Below are 21,606 nucleotides of genomic sequence, written 5' to 3' on the forward strand. Positions count from 1 at the left end.
ACGAACGAGCCGGTTCTTTTGAACGGCTCCCTGAAGTGAACGATGGGAACCGGATCACAGCTGGGGGAGCCACTCGACCGTTATTTCGTTCATTTTTCATTAATTTTAAGCATGTGACCTCGACCAGAGTAATTTAATTTGGGAAAAAAACACAATTGTTTGCCTTAAAGAGTGGCAAAAACGGTCCTTAGAAGCAGGAGAATAATCAGTTGTTGTTTGGACAAATTACCTTGAGGTGAAGTCAAAATATTCCATTCTAAACACTGAATAAATCATTAAAAAAAAAGAGCCAAAAGAGCCAGTTTTTTGAACGGCTCTTTGAAAGGAACGAGCCACTAAGATCCGGATCCCGTCAAAGAGCCATAAATCCCATCTCTACTTTATGCCCATGTAGTGTGTGGTGCAGGTGGGGCTCACAGCTGGACATGTCCACTCTCCAGCCTGGGTTCCAGAGACACAGGGTGAGATGTGACCTGACCTGGATCCCAGCTGAGAGATGGCTGTGAAATCTGGGTGGAGCAGGCAAGGGAAGGGAAGGGAAGGGAAGGCAGGGAGGTCAAAGGCCATGTCAATGGAAGGGATGTAGGGCCCTCCCTGGTTCAGGGAATTTGGGCATTGGCAGCCTCCAAAAAATACAACAGCCTCGCGGAGTCACAGAGGAGAGATGAATAGAGGGAATTTTGCACACTGTTTGATTTGTTCACACGCTCTGCATTACAAAAGCAAAAATGCAATAGCTCCACATATTGAAACTGATAATGAGAAGAATGCCAGACATTTTGTGTACGCTTACTTGTACACATACAGTGTTTCCCACAGAAATTTTGGAAACTATGGGGGCAGCCGGGGTTTATTTTGTCCGGGGGTGGGGGGGGGGTCTTCTCACAAGGGCCTTTTTTTGGGGGGGGGGGGGTGTATTCTTGCAGCGTAAATGCAAAACGGCAAAACAATGACTACAGTATGACATTGGCGCATGGAGAAACTGTAGGCCTGGGCCTTTATTTCAGCCATTTATATTTTGAGAAATAAGGCTACATAAGATTTTTACCCATGACTTTGTATAATAGTAGTACATTGTCATTGTCAAAAAATGCAGTACAGTGAATAATTTCTGTTTACAACACAGTGTTCATTCATCCCTCATGCAGGGGTCTGGGAAACAATAATAAAACAAAATAGGAGCAGAGATAAGAATTTAAGAGCACTGTGAAATTGTTAACGCATAGACAAAAAGGGTCTTAGAGGGTAGGCTATGCCCTTTTCCCCCCACACATATCTGTAGGCGTACACATTCTACATGAGGGGTGCTGGTCACATGGCCAGTTTTTTCCAAATTCCTCCCATTAAAAGGGCTGAACAACATATTACACATTTATGTCTATATTCACATTCATTACACATTAATTTCTATATGCAGCCCGATGTCTCCTCTGCTGTGTCAATGAAGGTCTGTCACCAAACTCATTACAACTGTAAAACAAAGCCTAGGGAGTGTTAGTAAACTCATCTCAACTGTCCCTTCTCTGAAGGTTTTTTTATATTGCTCCCAAACCCAAGTAAACTACAACAACTTGACTAGGCTTTTGATCCCTGTCTTTCAAGCACTTGTGGTTCTCTCTATAGCAGGGGTGCCCAACCTTTTTTTAACCAAGATCTACTTTTGAAGTTGATAGTCTGCCGTGATCTACCAAGTCAAATTCATGGATGTCAGTATAAAAAATTAAGACCACCATTTATTAATCACCATTATTATGAACAAAATGTTTTCAGTAGGCTACTATGGCCGTATCTTTTCAGTGTGTTTTTAAAGTGTGTTGAATAGCCTATCTTTACAAAGCAATGCAGCACTGATAGTATGCAGAGATAATTTCAGTCATACACAAGTCATAAACAACTGAAACAATTTCAAAATGATAAACATTTGGTATATAAAAGGCACATAGGCCCTATTTCTAAAATATGATGAAGCATTATCATGCCTTCAGTGGTATAGGCTACAAATTAAAAAGGGCTCAGAAATTCACCATTTGTTATGGGTAAGCTTAAATAGTAGGCTACTATGAGAGAGAGAGAGAAAGAGAAAGAGAAAGAGAGAGAGAGAGAGAGAGAGAGAGAGCGAGCAATGAGAGAGCAATAGAGAGAGAGAGCGAGCAATGAGAGAGCAATGAGAGAGCAATGAGAGAACTCATTGGATTGGTTAACACCCCTGTTAAGTGTGACTTCTTCTATGAAGGTTTTTTTTTTCAGCTCTCTGGGACAGTAGCACAGCAAAGGCTTTCTATTGTGAGTTTGGCCAATCGTTTTGTCCACAACTGAAGCAAGAAACAGCACAAATTGAAGTGAATTCCATACATGTCAACAACTAACATTTCCCTTACACGCGGCACGCGATGTAAACGCAGTTAGCGATGATGCATGCGACTAGCGATTTGGACGAAGATCCTCGCATATCGGCGTGTCATAACGCATCGTTGCGCACATGTTCTGTTACTCACCCGATGTTACACGTGTGCACACATGAATCAACTGTAATACCCTTGCGGTCACTTCCTAATGCTTTCCCCTCATTCTGTGTTACCGTGGGACTACTTATCTAACCAATACAGAGTCTATAGGATGTATTTACTCCAGGAGGAAAATGCGAAGGAAATTCAAAATCGTAATAGAGCTCTTCAGCGTTGACGTCAACTTGTATGCGGCGTTTGGACTACCGGTTCCCTGGCGATTTTTTACATTGCAAAACGCCATAGAGATTCAGGTTTGGCAAAAATATAAGTTGCACGGCAACAACGAACATTAGCGTGTCCCCGCATCCCTTTCTCATTAGTGGAACGGATCGTATCATCATGTTGGTGTATTCACATGTTAAAGCATGACGATTATAATTCAATATTGCTAACCCCTTTCTGATCATTAAAACTTCCGAACTACATACTTTCCTTTGGTTGCCATGGGTACAACCCTCCGCACGTACATGCCGTTAGATACAGGCGCCGTTTCTGTAGTCGCCAAAAGCTTCCGGGTTTAGCATATGGACGCAACATCGTATTTATGTCGAAGTTTGACACAAAATGATCAACCATGTCATACCTACAGCCTATTTTTAACACCCTCGACAGTTTGCGGGGGTTCGCTAAGCGCGTGCTTGCACTCGGAGCTTATTTGAAATTTACCCCTATTCATTCCCAATGGAGGCCGGAAGCCGATAGGAACCAGGACGTCCTTAAATGCTAACATGAAAGACTACAATCTACTACATGCTTCCGCTTCCGCTGAAGAACTCTATTCAAATCGTTTTTAACAAAAACGGATATCGTTTAAAAAAAAAAAAAAAAAAGAAAAAAAAAAAATTTTTTTTTTTTTTTTTTTTTTTTTACATTTTCGTAAACTATGGCGGCCAAATTTAAACTATGGCGGGCCGCCATAGTTTCCTCAATGTATGGGAAACACTGACATACACATTCACTGATATGCAGGCATGTTCTACTACGGCATATAATGAGTAAATATTGCCATTTCTCTCTCCTCTCTCTTTCTCCCCCCTCTCTTTTTCTCTCTCATGCACACACACACACACAAACGCATACACACACACACACACACACACACACACACACACACACACACACACACACACACACACACACACACACACACACACACACACACACACACACACACTGTAACACACATAAGTACACGTTATTACACAAACATGTTGTAGAAACATAATCCAATGACCCTGACTCACAGGGTCTTCTGAATTGACTCCTCTGTCTGTATTTCCCCCTATACAGATTGCAGAGGGGATGGCGTACATCGAATGTAAGAATTACATTCATCGAGACCTGCGCGCGGCAAACATCCTGGTGTCACATGATCTCATCTGCAAGATCGCTGACTTTGGCCTCGCCAGGCTCATTGAGGACAACGAGTACACGGCCAGAGAGGGTAACTGCCGTCTCATCATTTATTTATTTGTCATCATTTATCATCATTTAATTTTTTACTTTTTTGTGAAAATCTATCTGTAAGATCGCTGACTTTTGCCTGCTTGCCAGAGGACAAGAGGGTAACTGCGGTGTCATCACATCTTGACAGTTTTCTTTTACCATTTCATTGTTTTCATTCTTGTAAAAAAATGTTTTCATTTTACATCATTCAACACATTATGGACACATAAAAGGAGAGTAGGGATACTTAATAAATTACGGTCAGGCTTGCCTGGACAACTTGTAGGCCTACACGCCCAGAGAGAATCACTAACTGTGGTTTCATCATGTCCTGACACCATTTTTTTCTTTCATTGTTTTCATTCTTTTAAAAAATGTTTTCGTTATAAATCGTTCAACACATTAAATGTGGACACCTATTAAAAGTGCAGTGGAGATACTTTATAAACCCCAAAGGGGATTCAGGAGCACAGTCAGCCCTTCTCATGTTGTCCAGGCCTACTGTGCCTTAACCCCTTAGCGCGGAGCCTATGTTATAAACTTACTGTCAACAAAATTGTAATGTGTACACTGAAGGCTCTAGGTAATATCATAGCAACGTTGTTATGATGTAGTTGAGTATTTTCAGCAAATAGTTAATAGGCCCACCGGCGACCCCATCTGCACTAAGAGGCTACAGGAAGAGTCCACCATTTTTGAAAATATGCACATTTCCCATCCCTCGATTTAAAAAAAAGTATTTTGACCTTTATTCTGTTCTTCCAGCCATTCTCTGAGTCTGGCGATATACTGTAAGCATGTGACATTGAACCGCATGTTAGGCTACTAAAAAGGGAATTGTATAGCAACAGCTCCAATTCGGTTCAATGATATACATGCTAAGAACAGAAGTAATATCACCAGAAATAGGCAATGGCTGGAAGAACAGGAGGAAGGTAAAACTCAATTATTTAACATTTCCAAAAATGATGGACTGTTCCTGCCAGGCTTACTACAGCTTTTACTTGCAGTAAACATTGTGGCACACTGCCATCTAGTGTTGACTGTGTGAGCAAAGTGATACACGTCGCGTCTCACAAAAAAGTTAGGGACATTTGGCTTTCAGTGAAACATGTGAGAAAGTGAATTAGCTGAAAGTGAATTACTGTGAAGTAACAGTAAAGTAGTGTGACTTTTTTTTGCTTAAAGGTGAGGTTGAAAATGGGTTTGTGTGCAAGGCTGTTTTTATATTCTTCCTGAAATTGTATCTAAATGCAACTTTTGTGAACAGTGTATACTGTACTATATAGTAAACATCTTCTTCTTCTCAGGTGCTAAATTCCCCATCAAATGGACTGCCCCAGAGGCCATCAACTACGGGACCTTCTCCATCAAGTCAGACGTCTGGTCCTTTGGGGTCCTGCTGACAGAGATAGTGACGTACGGACGGATCCCTTACCCTGGTACTTATGCCCTCTCTGCACCATAGTACACTGTAGAAAGCATTTGGTGACCTGTTGAATTAGAACAGTGATTCTCAAACTTTTTCAGACTGAGGACCACTTTGTCCCCCCAAAAATGTTCAGGGACCACCTGTCAACCGAATTGACAGTTGACGGATGCTAATTTGACACTAATTTAATTTCAATGCAGATCACTTATTTTTTACCCACATGTATTATGCGGTTATTGTGATTAAAATAAGACTCCAGCTATGCTTATCTTTGTAACAATGTTACAAACATAGCCTACTGCTAGCTTGTCTTGGAAAATTAGAAATCCCCGTACGGACCACCTGAGCTGTGTCGCGGACCACCAGTGGTCCCCGGACCACACTTTGAGAATCACTGAATTAGAACTACTGTTGTCAAGTTGAGTGAGCTCATTAGTCATCACAACAAAGTAATTAGAGTTACAGCACATCAACACCCACTTGAAAATGATATGCAAAATCACGTGAAACTCTCAAAATGATCATTCCAATTTACGCATTTTACGCTGACCAACACACTATTAGTTCATTGAATTCAGTCACAGCAAAAAGATAACTTCACTGAGTTGAGTCAACACATATATATTTTTTACAGGGTGCAGCAACACATTTGTATAAAAGACAGCTGTCCTCAATTCATCTCAAGATCATTCGATGAGTTAAACATCATTTAACATCATTCAATTTTCGGTCTTGACACTCTATCAAATGTGTTTTGTTTCACATGCGTTAGTGCTGCGTAGCTCTTGCATGTGTAAATTATAGGCAAAGTTCAAACACTCTGAGGCTCGAAACAGATAACCAGTTTTTGTTGCCTGCAAACTCAGTTCAACAAAGCTTTCCAAAGGCACACAAACCCAGCAAAGTATACTCGACACATTCCTTTTTCAAGATATCTTTTGGCCTTTTTAGGCCTTTATTGGATAGGACAGTGTGAGAGAGCGGCAGGAAAGTATTCAGAGAAAGATGCTGAAAGATTGAAGATTGAGAAATTACCTCGGTTCAGAACCGAACCCGGTACCTGGATCTATGGCACCGCTCCCTGGCCCACTTATGCACAGTGCCCTTTATTTTCTTTATCCATAGTCTGCCCACCTAACCTAACCTCACCCACCCTCCCTCTCCACCCTCTCCTCCTCAGGAATGACCAACCCTGAGGTGATCCAGCACCTGGAGAATGGCTACCGCATGCCCCGGCCGGAGAACTGTCCAGAGGGCCTGTACGGCGTCATGCACCAGTGCTGGACCGAGAACCCGGAGGGCAGGCCCACCTTCGAGTACCTGAAGGGGGTCCTGGAGGACTTCTCCACAGCCACTGAGAGGCAGTACCAGGAGCAGGTGTAATGGATAAGCACGGTGGAAATGTAAATAGGTTATGTTATGAACACAGTTGCTGTTGCACACTGTTTTCCCCCCTTGAACTGTGCATCCTCCACAATTACCACCAACTATGTTGTGGTAATAAAGAAATGTCTGATGCCTTTTGTGTCTTAGAACTTCATGCAATCCAACATTGAGATGCAATCCAAGTTCTGAGTGTGAGATGCCAACTGTTTTCATAAAGTAAGCAATTGGACCGCTGCCGTATGCACCTCACACTGTGTGCATTTGCTACAACTGAAGAAGGAACTGTAAATAGCCCGGAGGACATCTGTCTGCAGTTACACATAAGGCTACATATTCCCCGGGTTCTTCTGGCTCGACAATGAAGACTATTCACACACAGCATGCTACGGTACATGAAACAAGTCACATTTTTGTTTCATTTTGTGACACAAGACTCACAGTCTTGGAAGGTTCATGACCTCTCATCAACCACATGAAAGCTGTTTTGGACATTTTTTTGTTGTTGAGGAGAAATGCATATGGTTGCAGACTGTATTTCACATATGGTGTACACATTCAAACTTCTTTTTCTTGTCAAATAAACATGTTGCTCTTTTTACGCCCATGACATCAAACAAAACACAAAGTTTCATTAATCTTGTGGACAGAGACTAATTACACGGAAAGTAATTACACGGCTGGATGATGAATGCGCTTTCAGAGCTGTATTTGCCACAGCAGCCACATGCAGTGATCAGGGTTGCCAGATGAGACATGATTTCTTGCCCAAAAATGCTCAAAAATCCCACCTGGAAGCACTAAATCCTGCCCAATTTGAACCAAATTGTATTTTAACTAAAAGCCTGCCCAAATGCCCTTTTTACCCGTTTTTACCCGCATCCTAAGCAGCCCAATTGGGCGGGAAACAGTCCAATCTGGCAACACTGGCAGTGATCAAGACAATGTGGATCCTTAAAGGGGTAGAATCAATTTGTGTATATGGCTGTTGGATATAATGTGTAAAGTATGTACTATGTATGTGCTGACTATGTATGTACATGGGGTTGGTATGGGTGGGAGCGTAATTGTTTGAGGGGAAGGTCTGCAGAATGATGTTCATTTACAAATGTACGTAACTCTTAGCTCATATTGTAAGGGATTACGCATTGTTCGTGGAGGTGCAGTCCTAGCGGTAGGCTACTATTCAAAGACATCAAAATGTGTGAAAGTTTGTGTGTCTCGGCCTGTCCATGTTGCACATATTGAGGCATATTTTCTATAACATTGAATGGTGCTCATGTTTCTATACAGCTTCAAATCTAAGTTAAACAGTTCGGCGAAATATCCATTTTCCTTGCACACCCACAGTGATGTTTCAGCATATTTACGTAATACGATTTTCATTTTCAAATAATGTATGTTGATGACCTATGATTTAGTTTTCTATGATGACTTCTATGATGACCTTTTCATGACTTTGTAATCAAACATGCAAGTTAATAGACTTCATATACCTGTTTTGACATGCCATATAGGCTATGCAGTTGTTCTGCAATTTAATCTTAATAAATATTTTGTTTACAAACACGAGGCCTGCTTTATTGAGATACAAAATCCTTATTTGATTGATGAACGTGGCTTTAAAGATAGAGTTTGGTACATCCATATTTCATCTGTAATGCGTGCTCACTGGTTTTCTAGACCTTGATTTTCTTTTTTTTCTTGAGATAAATAAGAGAACGGGCATTGTGGTATCCTTATTCTTATCCTTTGCTCATCGGCCTGTTTTGTGCCTTTGAAAGTCCAGGGAATATAGCAAGCCTACAAGTATATACTGCAACTCTCGCAGTTGACTGAATAAAAGCAAGTACACAGGCATGTAGTATCACAAAGACATGTTTACCAAAACAAATTCAGAATGGCAGTTAGTAAGCTGTATTCATGACAACAATATAACATAAGAACATAAAATCACATTACCAAATATGTTATCACATAAGTCTTAAAGCCAATGTCATTTATGTCTATTTCACATACTGTGTTACATTTATAAATTGATCACTGTTAAAACAAATTTTAAAGACTGAAACAAGGTTCAAGAAATCACTGCAAAATGACTGCCGTTGTAGCCTACACTGTACATAGACACAATAGTGTACAATATCAATATCATTCATGTGTGACAACTTCATCACAACTTACACCTGAGTACACAAATTAGAATCTACACATCTTTGAAAAACATAGTATGAATAACCCCACAATTCCCAGCTTTGAAATGAAGACATCCTTGAAGACATCCTCAAGCAACATCTTGTTGGTCCATCTGAAGACCAGTAGAAGCATTGTGGATCATAGGAGGTTCTTCCTTTTAAAATGCAATCCACTGCGCCCCCTGGTGGCTTATATTGTCCCGTGTGAGGGAGCGGCGCTGTACCTCATCAGCTCGTGCTGCTCTGCAGGCTCATCCTCTGGGTATCTCCGCCCTGAGTTGGACTCCAGGTCCACCGGGGTCTGGATGTGCACCTGACACAGAGCAAAGGGAAAGGTACGTGAGTTCACTCATTTTGCTGAACAAATCTATGGCCATTTTCAGAGGGCTTAGCCATTTTACCACAAGGTTAGTGTACTTTGTAACTATATACAGTATATTTACATTAACAACTATGCAATGTTTAAAGTGATCATGCCTCATTACATAAACAAGCAACTGTGTTCCTTGATAAATTAATTGAATTAATTTATTTCCATTGCACCATTAATAATAATCATTCAATTTATAGGTTATGATTAAGATACTCAGCATGATAAAAATGGTCCCCAACAGAAAGTACGTGACACTTATCCACCTTATTACCACACCTAATAACTCTGCCAATTTCAATGTTTTTCTTGCCACCACATGATTTAGGGTCTGCTAGTTCCTTTTAGGCTGCTGCCCATAGCCCTTCTGAATGATTTTAGCACTAACAACTGCTACCCAAATAGTAATGGTGCTGCGCTTGTAACCATGGATAATAAAGTAGGTAAGAAGGTGCCCATAACCAACCTTGGTGATCACCTAAGATGGATGTGTGAAAATATTTTTTGATGGGACAGGAATGTGTGTAATATTTACATGTACATTATTATTATTTTTTTAACTTTCAGTATTTTTCTGATAGGGATGAGTGCAGTATGTTTTGGTTTGCATTATTACTTTTGGACGAATGTTTGACGTCTGGTAGAGCCAAGATGAAGTACTATACTGACAGCAGCTGTCTGTTTACATGTTACATGTTTCCTCGTTTTGTATACGTGTGTCATTTGTCTGTCAGCTGTGCTGTTTTTGGTGTTAAATCACACTCTCATGTCCCAACAAAATTTCTCTCCTGAAGAGAAAATAAAGGCTTATCTTATCTTACCTCATCTTAACCCGTGGTTGTTACCAGAATGGCAATGACCAAGTCATATAGTGCACTACTAAAGGCCCTGCGTCATGTCATAGTAGTGTACTATGGTAGTTAACTATTCGATGACTATTACAGCGTGTCACAGGAGGTACCACGTGCATTATGTGCTACGTGCTACTTTATCTTGTCTTAGGAAGGTGGCCGTCTTACCCTCCTGGCATGGAGGATCTTCTTCCTCCTTCTCCAGGGGCAGGAGAGTCGCAGGAAGGAGATGCAGGCCCAGAAGCAGCGCGAGCAGAACACCACCTCCACCACCAGCATCAGGATCAGAGGCACCCACAGGATGATGGTCGTGCCCTGAGGGGAGATAGGAAAATGGTATAGAAAAGAATATGAAATTCAAAATTGCTTTAGATCTTAGGAACGGTGCCTGAAATTGGAGATCAGAAGTGTCAAAAGATCTCAGGAATGCAGCCCTGCCGTGGCCTAACAGTAGGGGACTGGGTTACTATGCAGGCAGGCAACCCAGGTTCGATTCCGGCCAGGGTCATTTGCCGATCCTTCCCTGTCTCTCTCTCCCCACTCATGTCCTGTCTCTCCTCCACTGTCCTGTCAAATATAAAGGCAATAAAAACCTTTTAAAAAATATTTAAAAATAAAAGTTCCCAGGAATGATGCCTGAAATCAGGAATAATAGTACGCTTAAAGGGACACTGTGTGAGATTTTTAGTTGTTTATTTCCAGAATTCACGCTGCCTATTCACTAATGTTACCTTTTTCATGAATACTTACCACCACCATCAAATTCTAAGTATTCATTATGACTGGGAAAATTGCACTTTTCATATATGAAAAGGGGGATCTCCATGGTCCGCCATTTTGAATTTCCAAAAATAGCCATTTTTAGCTGCAAAATTGATTCTACTTGGACCATACTAGAAAATAGTTGTTTATTACTTAGAAAACTTTCATTTTAAGATCAACTTTGGCAATTGGCAGCCCAGTTTCAATGAGCAGCATAGTTGCAGTACCCTTTTTGACCATTTCCTGCACAGTGTCCCTTTTAACATAACATGTTGCACATACTGTATTGCAGGGTGGTGGTGGTTGTTATTCACTGTACTGGAGCTAGGAGACACATTCATGAAGCTCAAAAATGATGCTGAAATATCTTAGGACACCTGAGAAATGTGTTTGGCAGTATACTTTATACACACAAAAGTTAGAGGACGATGGTTGTTCCCTAGCAGAAACAGAAGGAGACACATTCATGAAGCTCAAATGTGCTGAAATAGCTCATGTATGGGTTATACAACGTTTTATACATACTGTATGAAAGGATGAGTTGAGAATTATAAGGTTCCATCTCCATTTTTGGTAAAATTGAGTTTTTTACATAATCTGACCCATTACAAGCTTATTAATGCCTGTGTGGTGTTATTTTTGTGAAAAAAGTATCATTTTACATTGTTATTAATGAAATAAAAACGTTCTATCTCACAAAACAGCTGGGATGTAAAAACTTTGATGCTCAATATCTCAGAACTACCCTAAACGGAGATAGAACCTTATAATTCTAAGCTCACGATTAAGGATGATGGCTGTACCCTGAGAGATAGGAGACACATTCATAAAGGTTGAATGGTCTTTACGGGGAACTGAAATATATCAGGCACAAGATAGTGGGCTACTTACAGTATGGGCCTACTCTCTGGTGGGGTAGTTTAAACGTTTGGTCATTTCAGGTTTATTTCTTACTCCACGAGGTTCATGAACTTCCAACAGGGTGAAACGCACCTCTGATGGGATGTAAGATGGCCAGTGAATTAAAGTCAGTCTTGTTAGTCGTTGTTATCGCAACACTTCGCAGCTCACAGTGCACTCAACAAAAATAGATTTTTGGTGTAGATGGGATCTCTGGCAATATGGCTCAATATTTTGCTGGAAAATCTCAGATGCATTATCACAGCACTAATATAACATTATAGAGAGCCTTAAGTGTCCAATTGAGATGTGTTCATTGACATTTTGGTCACAACAAGCGTCTTAGGCCTACTGCAGATCGGCTCGTTGACAGGCCAATTTACTCTTTGCTGAAAATACTCAACTTCATCATATATCAACATTGCTATGACAACGCATAGTCTTAAGTAAGACTTGGTGATTACCATTTTGTTGACAGTGACGTTATAACAGAGTCTCTGTGCGCTAAGGGGTTAAATGACATTGTGACACGTGTGACCAGGAGACACTGGGGCAGTGGGATGGGATAGTCATGACAACAATGCCCAAGGAGCAGTGCTCAGGGACGGCATGTTGCTCAAGGCAAATCAGTCATGTCATGTGAGAGGATGGAGGAGGGAGCTGGTCAGATACGCCCTTCAGCCCCAAGACAGTTTGGATGATTGGAGTGTCTCTGCAGATCTCGAGACGAGGAGTGACATATACGCCTCTGAAAACTACTTACAAGTACAGTACTTTGAATTTGATACTTAGTAGTACTGACAGTGGTACAGCAGTCTAGTGCCTTAGGAGAATGTGTGATTTACAGTGTTAGACGACCCGAATTCATTAGTGTACAATCCAGTGCCATATATTCCAAAATTACCTGGTTTTACCTGTCCAATTCAACCAGGTGATTGCCTGATGGAATGATCTAACTGGGTAAATTTAACAGGCAAAACCAGGTCATTTGGAATATGTGGCTCTGGAATGTACAGTAGCAACTAAGGAATTCAGGTTTCTCCATCACTGGTGATTGTAAACATGAACCCCCAACTTCCATAAACTCTGGTGGGCCGTTCATTAAATAAAAAAGCGTGAAAGCCCATTGGGAAACTCCAACTCCCATTGTCATTGTGACACAGCACTCCGCAGCACACAAGTGAACACTGCACACTGCACACAACGAAATTGCATTTATGCCTCACCCGTGCAAGGGGGCAGCCCTCAGTGGCGCCCCATGGGGAGCAGTGCGGTGGGACGGTACCATGCTCAGGGTACCTCAGTCATGGAGGAGGATGGGGGAGAGCACTGGTTGATTACTCCCCCCACCAACCTGGCGGGTCAGGAGTCGAACCGGCAACCTCTGGGATGCAAGTCTGACGCCCTAACCGCTCACCCATGACTGCCCATGACTGCCCAAATTAGAAGAGCTGCCGAACTTTGTAAGCGACTGGACACCCTGTCAGAGATTTGTTTGCTGACAACTTTGCACAGTGATGGAGTCAAATTGATGTTTAATGGAGAATGTTTTAAAAACAGCAATTGCAACTTCCATGCACCCTGTTGCCATCAAACCAACTCTTCAGGAGAATGTGCGCTTTAGAGACTTCAACCTCGCTCCCAGCCGATTAAAATCAAACCAACTCAAGTTCTAACTTCCATAAACCCTGTTGTTCTTAAATCAACTCTTCATGACACATTGTGCCTCACAATCAACACCAATCCCAACTTGCAGTTGCAGTCACTCTTCTAGAATCAAATCTACTCTTTGAGCCCAATTTACAGAGACCCTGTTGACATCAAATCAACTCTTTAGAAACAACACCAGTCCCAACTTGCAGCCATCCAGCTGGATTCAACCAACTTCTAAAGAGAATTCACCAGTCTCAACTGGAATCAGATCAACTCTTCAAGGTAAGACACCAGTCCCACTTTACATAGACCCCACACAGTAAAAAATGGGTTATCAAAAGTGCAGAGTAAACGTATATAACTCCACACAGAGTACTTTGTATTTTACAACAATGCGGGGAGTCAACTCACTCCCATCAGTGGAGTCAAAAGCCAGTGTCAACTAGCTAGGAGTGTCATTGCAACTCCACAGAGAGATGATTACCCACTCTACAGTGTTGGTGTTGACACTATGCTGAGTAGAATTGACTCTGACAATGTGACACTGACTTAAGAAAAAATTACACTATTTTGAATGGCACCAAATGTTATGTCACCCCATATTTACCGTGCACTGGAATCCAACTAAGTCTTTAGGCCCAACAGCAGTCTCAAGCTTATGTAACAGAGGGCTTCCGCACATAGGCTCCGACAAAGTGCTGCGCACTGCTCCGCAAAAGTTCGATTCCATTGTTTTCAATAGAACACTGCACACTGGCGCCGATGTCCGCGGACATTCGCCGATGTCGGATAGCAATTAGAGACAAGTTCTATTTTGTCTGCGCCGCCCATTGACTTTCAATGCTATGTTCGTGTGAAATTGGTTTGGGGGTCCGAATTATGTCGGAAGCCAAAGTGCGCCGCAGTGCTGTCGGAGCCAATGTGCTGTCGGAGCCAATGTGCGGCTGGCCTGAGGCGTGGAACATTAATAAACCTCCCTCCTGAAGTCTCATACAGTATCGGTAGTGCTGAGCTATCGGACTGGTCCTTTGGCTCAGTGGTTTTGTGCTGTGACTCCCAAACCCGAACTGTAGTGTTGACTAGGAGGTGGCGGGTTCGAGCCCAGAGTGGATCACCTCCGTTACATTGGTGCCGTGACCCAGGATGGAAGTGAGGTTTAGGAGGGGAGTTTAATGGAGGCCAACTAGCAGAGTGTGGTGTGGAACGTTAATAAACCTCCCCCTGAAGAAGCCTCATACAGTATCGGTAGCGCTGAACTATCGGACTGGTCCTTTGACTCAGCGGTGCTGTGCCTCTCATATGCCGTGTCCAGACCAAGAGCGAACTACGCTGCCTGGTAGCGTGGGTAGCAGAAGAAGTTTCGCCTTGAATTCGCTGTATTTGCTCGAGACGCAGCATTGACATGTTTGATTCAGCTAATCACATAACGGCTCTGGTTTGACAGCCTGGGACATTCGGAGATATGAACGTTCCGATTGGTTATCGCCGAACAGCGTCAGAGCGAATTCGCCTGCGATTAGATTTAGTTTGATCGTCAAAATTCGCTCTGGTCGCGCAAGAAGGTTCGCCCCTGGCGAATTCGCTTTGGTAGCGTAGGTCGCGTGCCCTCCATAGAGAAATAATGACTTCCGTCGCTTCATTCGCTCCGTTCGCTCCTGGTCTGGACACGGCAATATTCTAACTGGAGCGTTGACTAGGAGGTGGCGGGTTTGAGCCCTTAGTGACGGACTGTGTAGGAGCACCTCAGTTACACTGGTGCCGTGACCCGGATGGGAGTGAGGTTTAGGGGGGTGAGTGTAACGGAGGCCAGAGTGTGGAGTGGAACTGGAGCAGAGTGTGGAGTGGAACTGGAACGTCGACTAGGAGGTGGCGGGTTCGAGCCCCGGGGTGGCATACTTCACAGGAACATCTGTTACACTTACATAGACTCTGGTAGGATCGAAGGGGCATTCATTGGTGATGCTGAAGGCTCCGATGGGGGTCTTTAAGTCGCAGTGTGTCAGCAGGCTGCGGCCCTTGTTAATGATGGCAAACACGATGGACACACTCAGGCCCACTGTGGCAGCCAGGGACAGCAGCGCTCCGATGATGCTGATGATGAACAGCGCCCATTTCTGCAATACATCAAGACACAGACACAGGATGCAATACTGAGAGTCAAGGGCATGACATTTACATTTCAGTCTTCCACACTCATCAGGCAAAAGGTCTGACTGAAAATGTGTAAATAAAGTTACAAAAAAACATTTTTTATAACTGTACTCAACTTCAAAAACACTATAGAGTAAATCCTTATTTTGAGGCTAGATAAGTCTTTCTTTAGTGGTGATTTTTCGTTTTAAGATGCAGGCAGGTCATGAAATATACACCACAGCTATGTAGAGGAGACACTGTTTTATGAAGAAAAAAAAATAATGTTGTTGTTTTGTACTGTGTTGACATTTGACACTACTACTTGTATAAACCCCAAGCACAAAAACAACACCCATTGGTTTGGTACAAATCACATATAATATATTCTGTATTGGGAATGCTGTACTTCTGTGCTATTTAACACAGGACATAAATTAGTGAGGATATTGGCCAGCAATCTTACATATGTAGCCCCTGCATGCCGTACCTCCAGTGCCGCATTGTAACAGTCATCAAAAAGTTAACTACCATAGTACTACAATACTATAACATAACACAGGGTCTTAAGTAATGCACTGCGACTTGGTCATTGTCACTCTGGTAACAGCAAATGTAACGCTGTGTCTTAATGGGTTAATGCACGCTGTTCCACCAGTGGAACACTAATAGTGACTGAAAAACCTTCACTACCATAGTGCGACACAACTATGACACAACACAGGGCCTTTGGTGAGGCATTTCAGCTTGGTCATTGCCATTGTAGTAACAGCTGATTCATAACAGGGGCTGTGTCCTACAGGTAAAACAAAAACAAACAAACAAAAAACAGAAGTGGGGTTGTCAACTGTCAATGGAAAAAATACGGGGCACTTCGTTGAGGTGGGGGTCTGGGGGTCCTCCCCCACAACATTTCTTAGACGTTATTTCCTCCATTTTAATGCTTTTTAACATCCCATGTCCCAATTCAGCTCAATACGAAACTGTAGCTTTATCTCTAAATACAGGGCAATTCCGTATTTCAAGGGACGTTTGGTAACCCTAGGTGCACTGTATGCGACATGAAGATGAGGTGAAGGAGGTGAAGGAGGTGTAGCGTATACGCACCAGGGGCTTGTTCTTCCTGTTTTTGGACAGCACAATGGCAGAGATTCCAGCTGTGATGGCCTGCAAGCCCCAACATGGAGCACAAAGATCAGATAACAAGAGGGTGAGGTGTGGTTGCGACACGCGAATGCCATGTGGTCTTACAGAGTGAAACTGAGCAAACGTACACAAACATCAGCTACTCACTACTGGTGCCTATACTAAGACGCTGGATTAAGAGGTGTAATCCAGGTTAAGTTAAGAGGTAAATCATCTAATAAAAGAGCCTGGAGTCCACGTATTTTTAAGAATATGAGGCTCTTCTATTATCGAGTTACCTCTTAACTTAACCTGGTTTACTCCTGAATCAGCTTCTTGATATAAACCCTGATATACTGTAAAATCAATCCGCACACAGAAAGTACAAGGTCAAACATCAAACCAAAAATAAAGCAAGCGTAAGGAGCGTCTCAAGGAGCATTCTTTGTGTTTATTAGCCCAAGGAGGGAAGCAACGCCAACTCAGAAGTGCCTTTAAGCTTGATACATTACATTTCATTACACTTGCCTGACGCTTTCTTCTGAAGTGATTTATAGTTATTATGTTACACACTAGAGCAGTGGTTCTTAAACTTTTTCTGTGAAGTACCACCCAAGAAAATATTGCGCTCTCCGAGTACCACCTTGACAACCAACATTAGAATATCGTAGCAAAGGCCTTCCATATTCACTTTTGCCAGTCAATACAGGAGAGGTTCATAACGGCATCAACAGCTACGGTCACATTTAGTGCAAGTTTGTTTTTAAATTTCTTGTTTGCCTCAGATTCATACAGTTCAATATTACAAAATGTGAGACCAAAGAGACATTTTCGACTGCAACAACTTGATCAGCATCAATCAATGCACAAAAAATGAATTCCCCCAAGTACCACCAGAGATGTCTCAAGTACCACCAGTGGTACACGTACCACAGTTTGAGCACCAATGCACTAGAGGGTATGGCTTACAGTCCCTGGAGCAATATGGGGTTAGGTGCCTTGCTCAAGGGCAATTCGGCCATTGATGAGGGTGTTGGGAGACCACACATCCAGTCTGTTCAGCAGTCATTGTTTGCAGTCACTGCAATAAACCAGTGGAATACCTCAGATATAGGTCTACAGTACAGAAAGACCTTTAAAGTCCATGCCAGTTTTGACAAGTACAACTCCACTCTGTTCCATTGTTAGGTAGGATAGCCCACACACACACACACACACACACACACACACACACACACACACACACACACACACACACACACACACACACACACACACACACAAACACAAACACAAACACATACACATACACACTACACACACACACACACACACACACACACAGCTCTCTCTCAGTAAAGTGCACACCATTATTCAACAGTAGAATAGCCGTTTGTTCAATAGTTACATCGGACATAATGCATGCAGTAAAGTTCAAGTCCTTAGCAGACACTTTTATCCAAAGCGACCGCGTATTGGTTACAGACCCTAGAGCAAAGTGGGGTTAGGTGCCTTGCCCAAGGCCACTTCGTTCATGGATAGAGGTGTAGGGACAGGTAAGGGTGGGGTTAGAACCTGCAACCCACTGATCTTCAGACCACCTTCCTAACCATTAGGCCACAGCTCCCCATAACATGCAGGTATAGTTCACCATAACAAAGACACAGTATAAAAGACACAGTATACCCCTCTGTAAAGTTCAGGCCAGTATTTACAGTACGCACCAGCAGTCCGGCCACCAGGGCCATGACGTTAGAGATGGCGTACTCCATGAGGCGCGCCTGTTTGTGCAGGCTGATGTGGCGTAGCACGGCGCCGTGCACTAGCGCCCCCAGCAGGAAGTTCACATGGCCGACCAGCACCAGCCCCAGGCCCATCTTCATCAGGGCCTTGTCATCGTCCAGGCTGGCGCAGCATACCCCTGCACACAGTCATTCATAGCACTTTTTTTTTTTTTTTACATTGGTGTACACTGGCAAACACTGTGTGTGTGTGTGTGTGTGTGTGTGTGTGTGTGTGTGTGTGTGTGTGTGTGTGTGTGTGTGTGTGTGTGTGTGTGTGTGTGTGTGTGTGTGTGTGTGTGTGTGTGTGTTTGTGTGTGGAGAGAGAGAGAGAGAGAGAGAGAGAGAGAGAGAGAGAGAGAGAGAGAGAGAGAGAGAGAGAGAGAGAGAGAGAGAGAGAGAGTGCACATCCATGATGTTGACTAACAAAAGACTTGTTGAAATTGGCTAATATTTAGTTTTCATTTCAGATAGTCAAACAATAATCAGTATGGTCAGTGATGACAACAAATACTCGTCTTTGTCATATTAATAATGCAGGTCTTTCAAGGCTATTCAGCGAACCATAATAATAAAAACAGAGCCCTAATGGAACCTTTCTGGTCAAATGGATATTTAATTAGTTGAGGGGTAAATTGACAGGTTATTTTTTTGACAGGAGATTTGACTATCCAACAGCGGCTGATTCTAACAGGTTGTTCCTGCTTCAGCAACTAAAGACACACACAAACACACACTTAGACGTTAGTTCTGCCAGCGGGAACAGGTGTGAGGACGGAGACCCCATTAAAGGGGTATGCCACTATTTTGGGGCTTAATACAGTTAAAATCATTGGCCAGGGTTTATAAAGGTGGTTAAGTGTCTTATTTTTCATGCAAGCCGTTGTCTTGTTTTAAGCCAAGTTAAAAGAGGGAGCATGTCGCTAAGCTAGTGAAAGTCAATTGATCCGTGTAGCATGTAGCAATGCTACATGGATGCATTGACTTTCACTAGCTTAGCGACATACTCCCTCTTTTAACTTGTCTTAAAGCAAGACAACGCTTCACATGAAAAAGAAGACACTTTACCACCTTTATAAACCCCAGTCAACGATTTTAACTGTATTAAGCCCCAAAATAGTGGCATACCCCTTTAAGTCAGGCCTTATTACACCTCGAAGATCCCTGCTGCTTTACTATTGTGCTCAGCATGATCTCCTTAATCCCAGTGGGGTGTATAATACTGTGTTCCGATTACACAAACTGTAGGGGCCTCACCCCATAATTAAGACTACAAAACAAACTGTCTTATGGATATAAACATTGATTATTCCCAGTTCATCAGAAGAAAAATCAGCCAGGCCTAAAACAGCTTTCACCTTATGTCATTTACAAGTACTATAATGATCAACAAAAATAATTCAACTTTGACCTATAGGTTTCTGGTCATGCCCTGTCAGTGCATAGGCCTATAGCTTTTAATGTCAGTACAAATCCCTTTTTTCACACACACTATTTGGAATGCACGCATTATAGAAGCTATGTACTGAAATGTCACTATCCAAGTTTACATTAAACACAAAACGTGACTTCCATAAACATCTTCAAACTCCCTTTCTTTTCTGAAGTTTTTTATGCTATCATGTCACCCTTGCTGCCTACTCCAACTGCCGCACCCTGCAATGCGTGAACAGGCAAACTAGTTTACCTTTAAGCACAGCAAACTTCCTATAGCTATAAAACGAATTGGTAATTGGTTTCGGAATTTAAATAACTTACCCGATTTCACCATTTTTAATCCCGATTCTTAGGCCATTCTAGCACGTTTTACAAATATCCATAATAAGAAGATTTCGGTTATAACACGTTTGTCCGCCCTCTGTGAGTGAACATACAGGAAGCTTCAGGATGAGCATCGGGTTGCACTAGGATCGCCACACCCTCATCTCACCTGGGGAAGGAAACGAGGCTAGAAATACCGATGAAAATCCTGCCTGGCCGCTGTAAAAAAAAAAATAAGGTCGGCATGTCTTTTGTAAGCGACGTTGACCGGAGGGCTATTTCTTTGTGTCCAGTGGCATGCTTATTGATTAAAGAGCGCTCACAGTGCGGTCAATGATCTATGCGCAAAGGCAAAGTCTGAAAAGTTTTGGATTTTTAAAAGAAGAGTTTTAACCTACGCGTGGAGGGATCTTATTTGTAAAAAAAAAAAAAAAAAAGTGTTTATTCAGTGTACCCTAACCCTATGATTTACAAGGATGTGTTGATATACAGCAGAATGCAAGAACACCTTGCGATAACTTTTTTGCAGGAGAGTGTTGCGCTATGCTATCGGTGTTTTCGCCAGTGGGGGCAGCAAATTACTTCTACCTGGGTCTTTGAACAGATGAAAATGGACCTACTGCACCATGATATCGCAAATGTTTTCACATTTTTCATGCAGGCAAGGCAAAGACTTAATGATCACAGAAATGATTAAAAAATGCACTTGTTTAAATATATATATATATATAGCCTATAGGCTATATAGTCTATATTACTATGTAAAGATATAGGCCTATCTACTACTACTGCTACTACTACTACTATTGCTGCTGCTGCTGCTACTACTACTACTACTATACCACCAATAATAACAATATAACGTGCGCAAATAATCTAAATGGAATAAGGGGATGGTAGCTATAGGCCTGCGCAAGTGAATGGAGGCCTGTAGCAATTCTGAAAGTTTGAAGTCTGAAAGTTTTTTTAAAAAATAGATCACGAGACAATGAAAATATTTTAGAAATTGTTTTATTTCATAAAGATGAATCACTGGTGATTAGCAGAAAGAATTTCATTGTTTGTGGAGGATGTTATGGCAGATAACTTTGCAGGCTCCACGGATTCTATTTTGCGCACATTTCACGGTTATCATTTTATACACTTGTAATTAATCATTAATAGCAATCACTAATTGTAAGGAGTATGATATATAATTGGATAAAAACGGGAGCTTTGTGTCCGTTCTGATATTGTGTCATTTTCACGTTTTTACGCGCGTGGGTGCTCTGTGGACACAATTGCGAGTCCATTCCTCCCCACCAGTCACA

At 42.2% G+C, this 21,606-nt stretch overlaps 2 protein-coding genes across 3 annotated transcripts in view; one reads left to right on the forward strand and one right to left on the reverse strand.

The window, feature by feature from the left end:
* Positions 1 to 8,280, forward strand: part of lck (LCK proto-oncogene, Src family tyrosine kinase) — a 36,937-nt gene extending 28,657 nt beyond the window's left edge. The window contains exons 11-13 of the mRNA XM_063183529.1: positions 3,798 to 3,951; positions 5,264 to 5,395; positions 6,566 to 8,280. Of these exons, the coding sequence (XP_063039599.1) occupies positions 3,798 to 3,951; positions 5,264 to 5,395; positions 6,566 to 6,768 (489 nt within the window). The 3' untranslated portion in view covers positions 6,769 to 8,280. The remainder of the gene's footprint in view (positions 1 to 3,797; positions 3,952 to 5,263; positions 5,396 to 6,565) is intronic.
* Positions 8,281 to 8,639: 359 nt separating this feature from the next.
* Positions 8,640 to 20,598, reverse strand: tmem54a (transmembrane protein 54a). Of its 2 annotated transcripts, XM_063183530.1 has the most exons (6): positions 20,294 to 20,597; positions 18,479 to 18,675; positions 16,737 to 16,796; positions 15,422 to 15,613; positions 10,353 to 10,499; positions 8,640 to 9,276 (listed from the first exon to the last, which is right to left on the reverse strand). In XM_063183530.1, exons 1-6 carry the CDS (start codon positions 20,304 to 20,306, stop codon positions 9,154 to 9,156), a joined length of 732 nt encoding a protein of 243 aa, XP_063039600.1. In that variant the 5' UTR covers positions 20,307 to 20,597; the 3' UTR covers positions 8,640 to 9,153. The 2 variants fall into 2 exon arrangements, with proteins under 2 accessions (XP_063039600.1, XP_063039601.1); XM_063183531.1 differs by lacking the exon at positions 16,737 to 16,796 and having other exon boundaries at positions 20,294 to 20,598.
* Positions 20,599 to 21,606: the final 1,008 nt, after the last annotated feature.

The sequence above is a fragment of the Engraulis encrasicolus genome, chromosome 19 (assembly GCF_034702125.1).
Source record: "Engraulis encrasicolus isolate BLACKSEA-1 chromosome 19, IST_EnEncr_1.0, whole genome shotgun sequence".
In the NCBI taxonomy this organism is placed as follows: domain Eukaryota; kingdom Metazoa; phylum Chordata; class Actinopteri; order Clupeiformes; family Engraulidae; genus Engraulis; species Engraulis encrasicolus.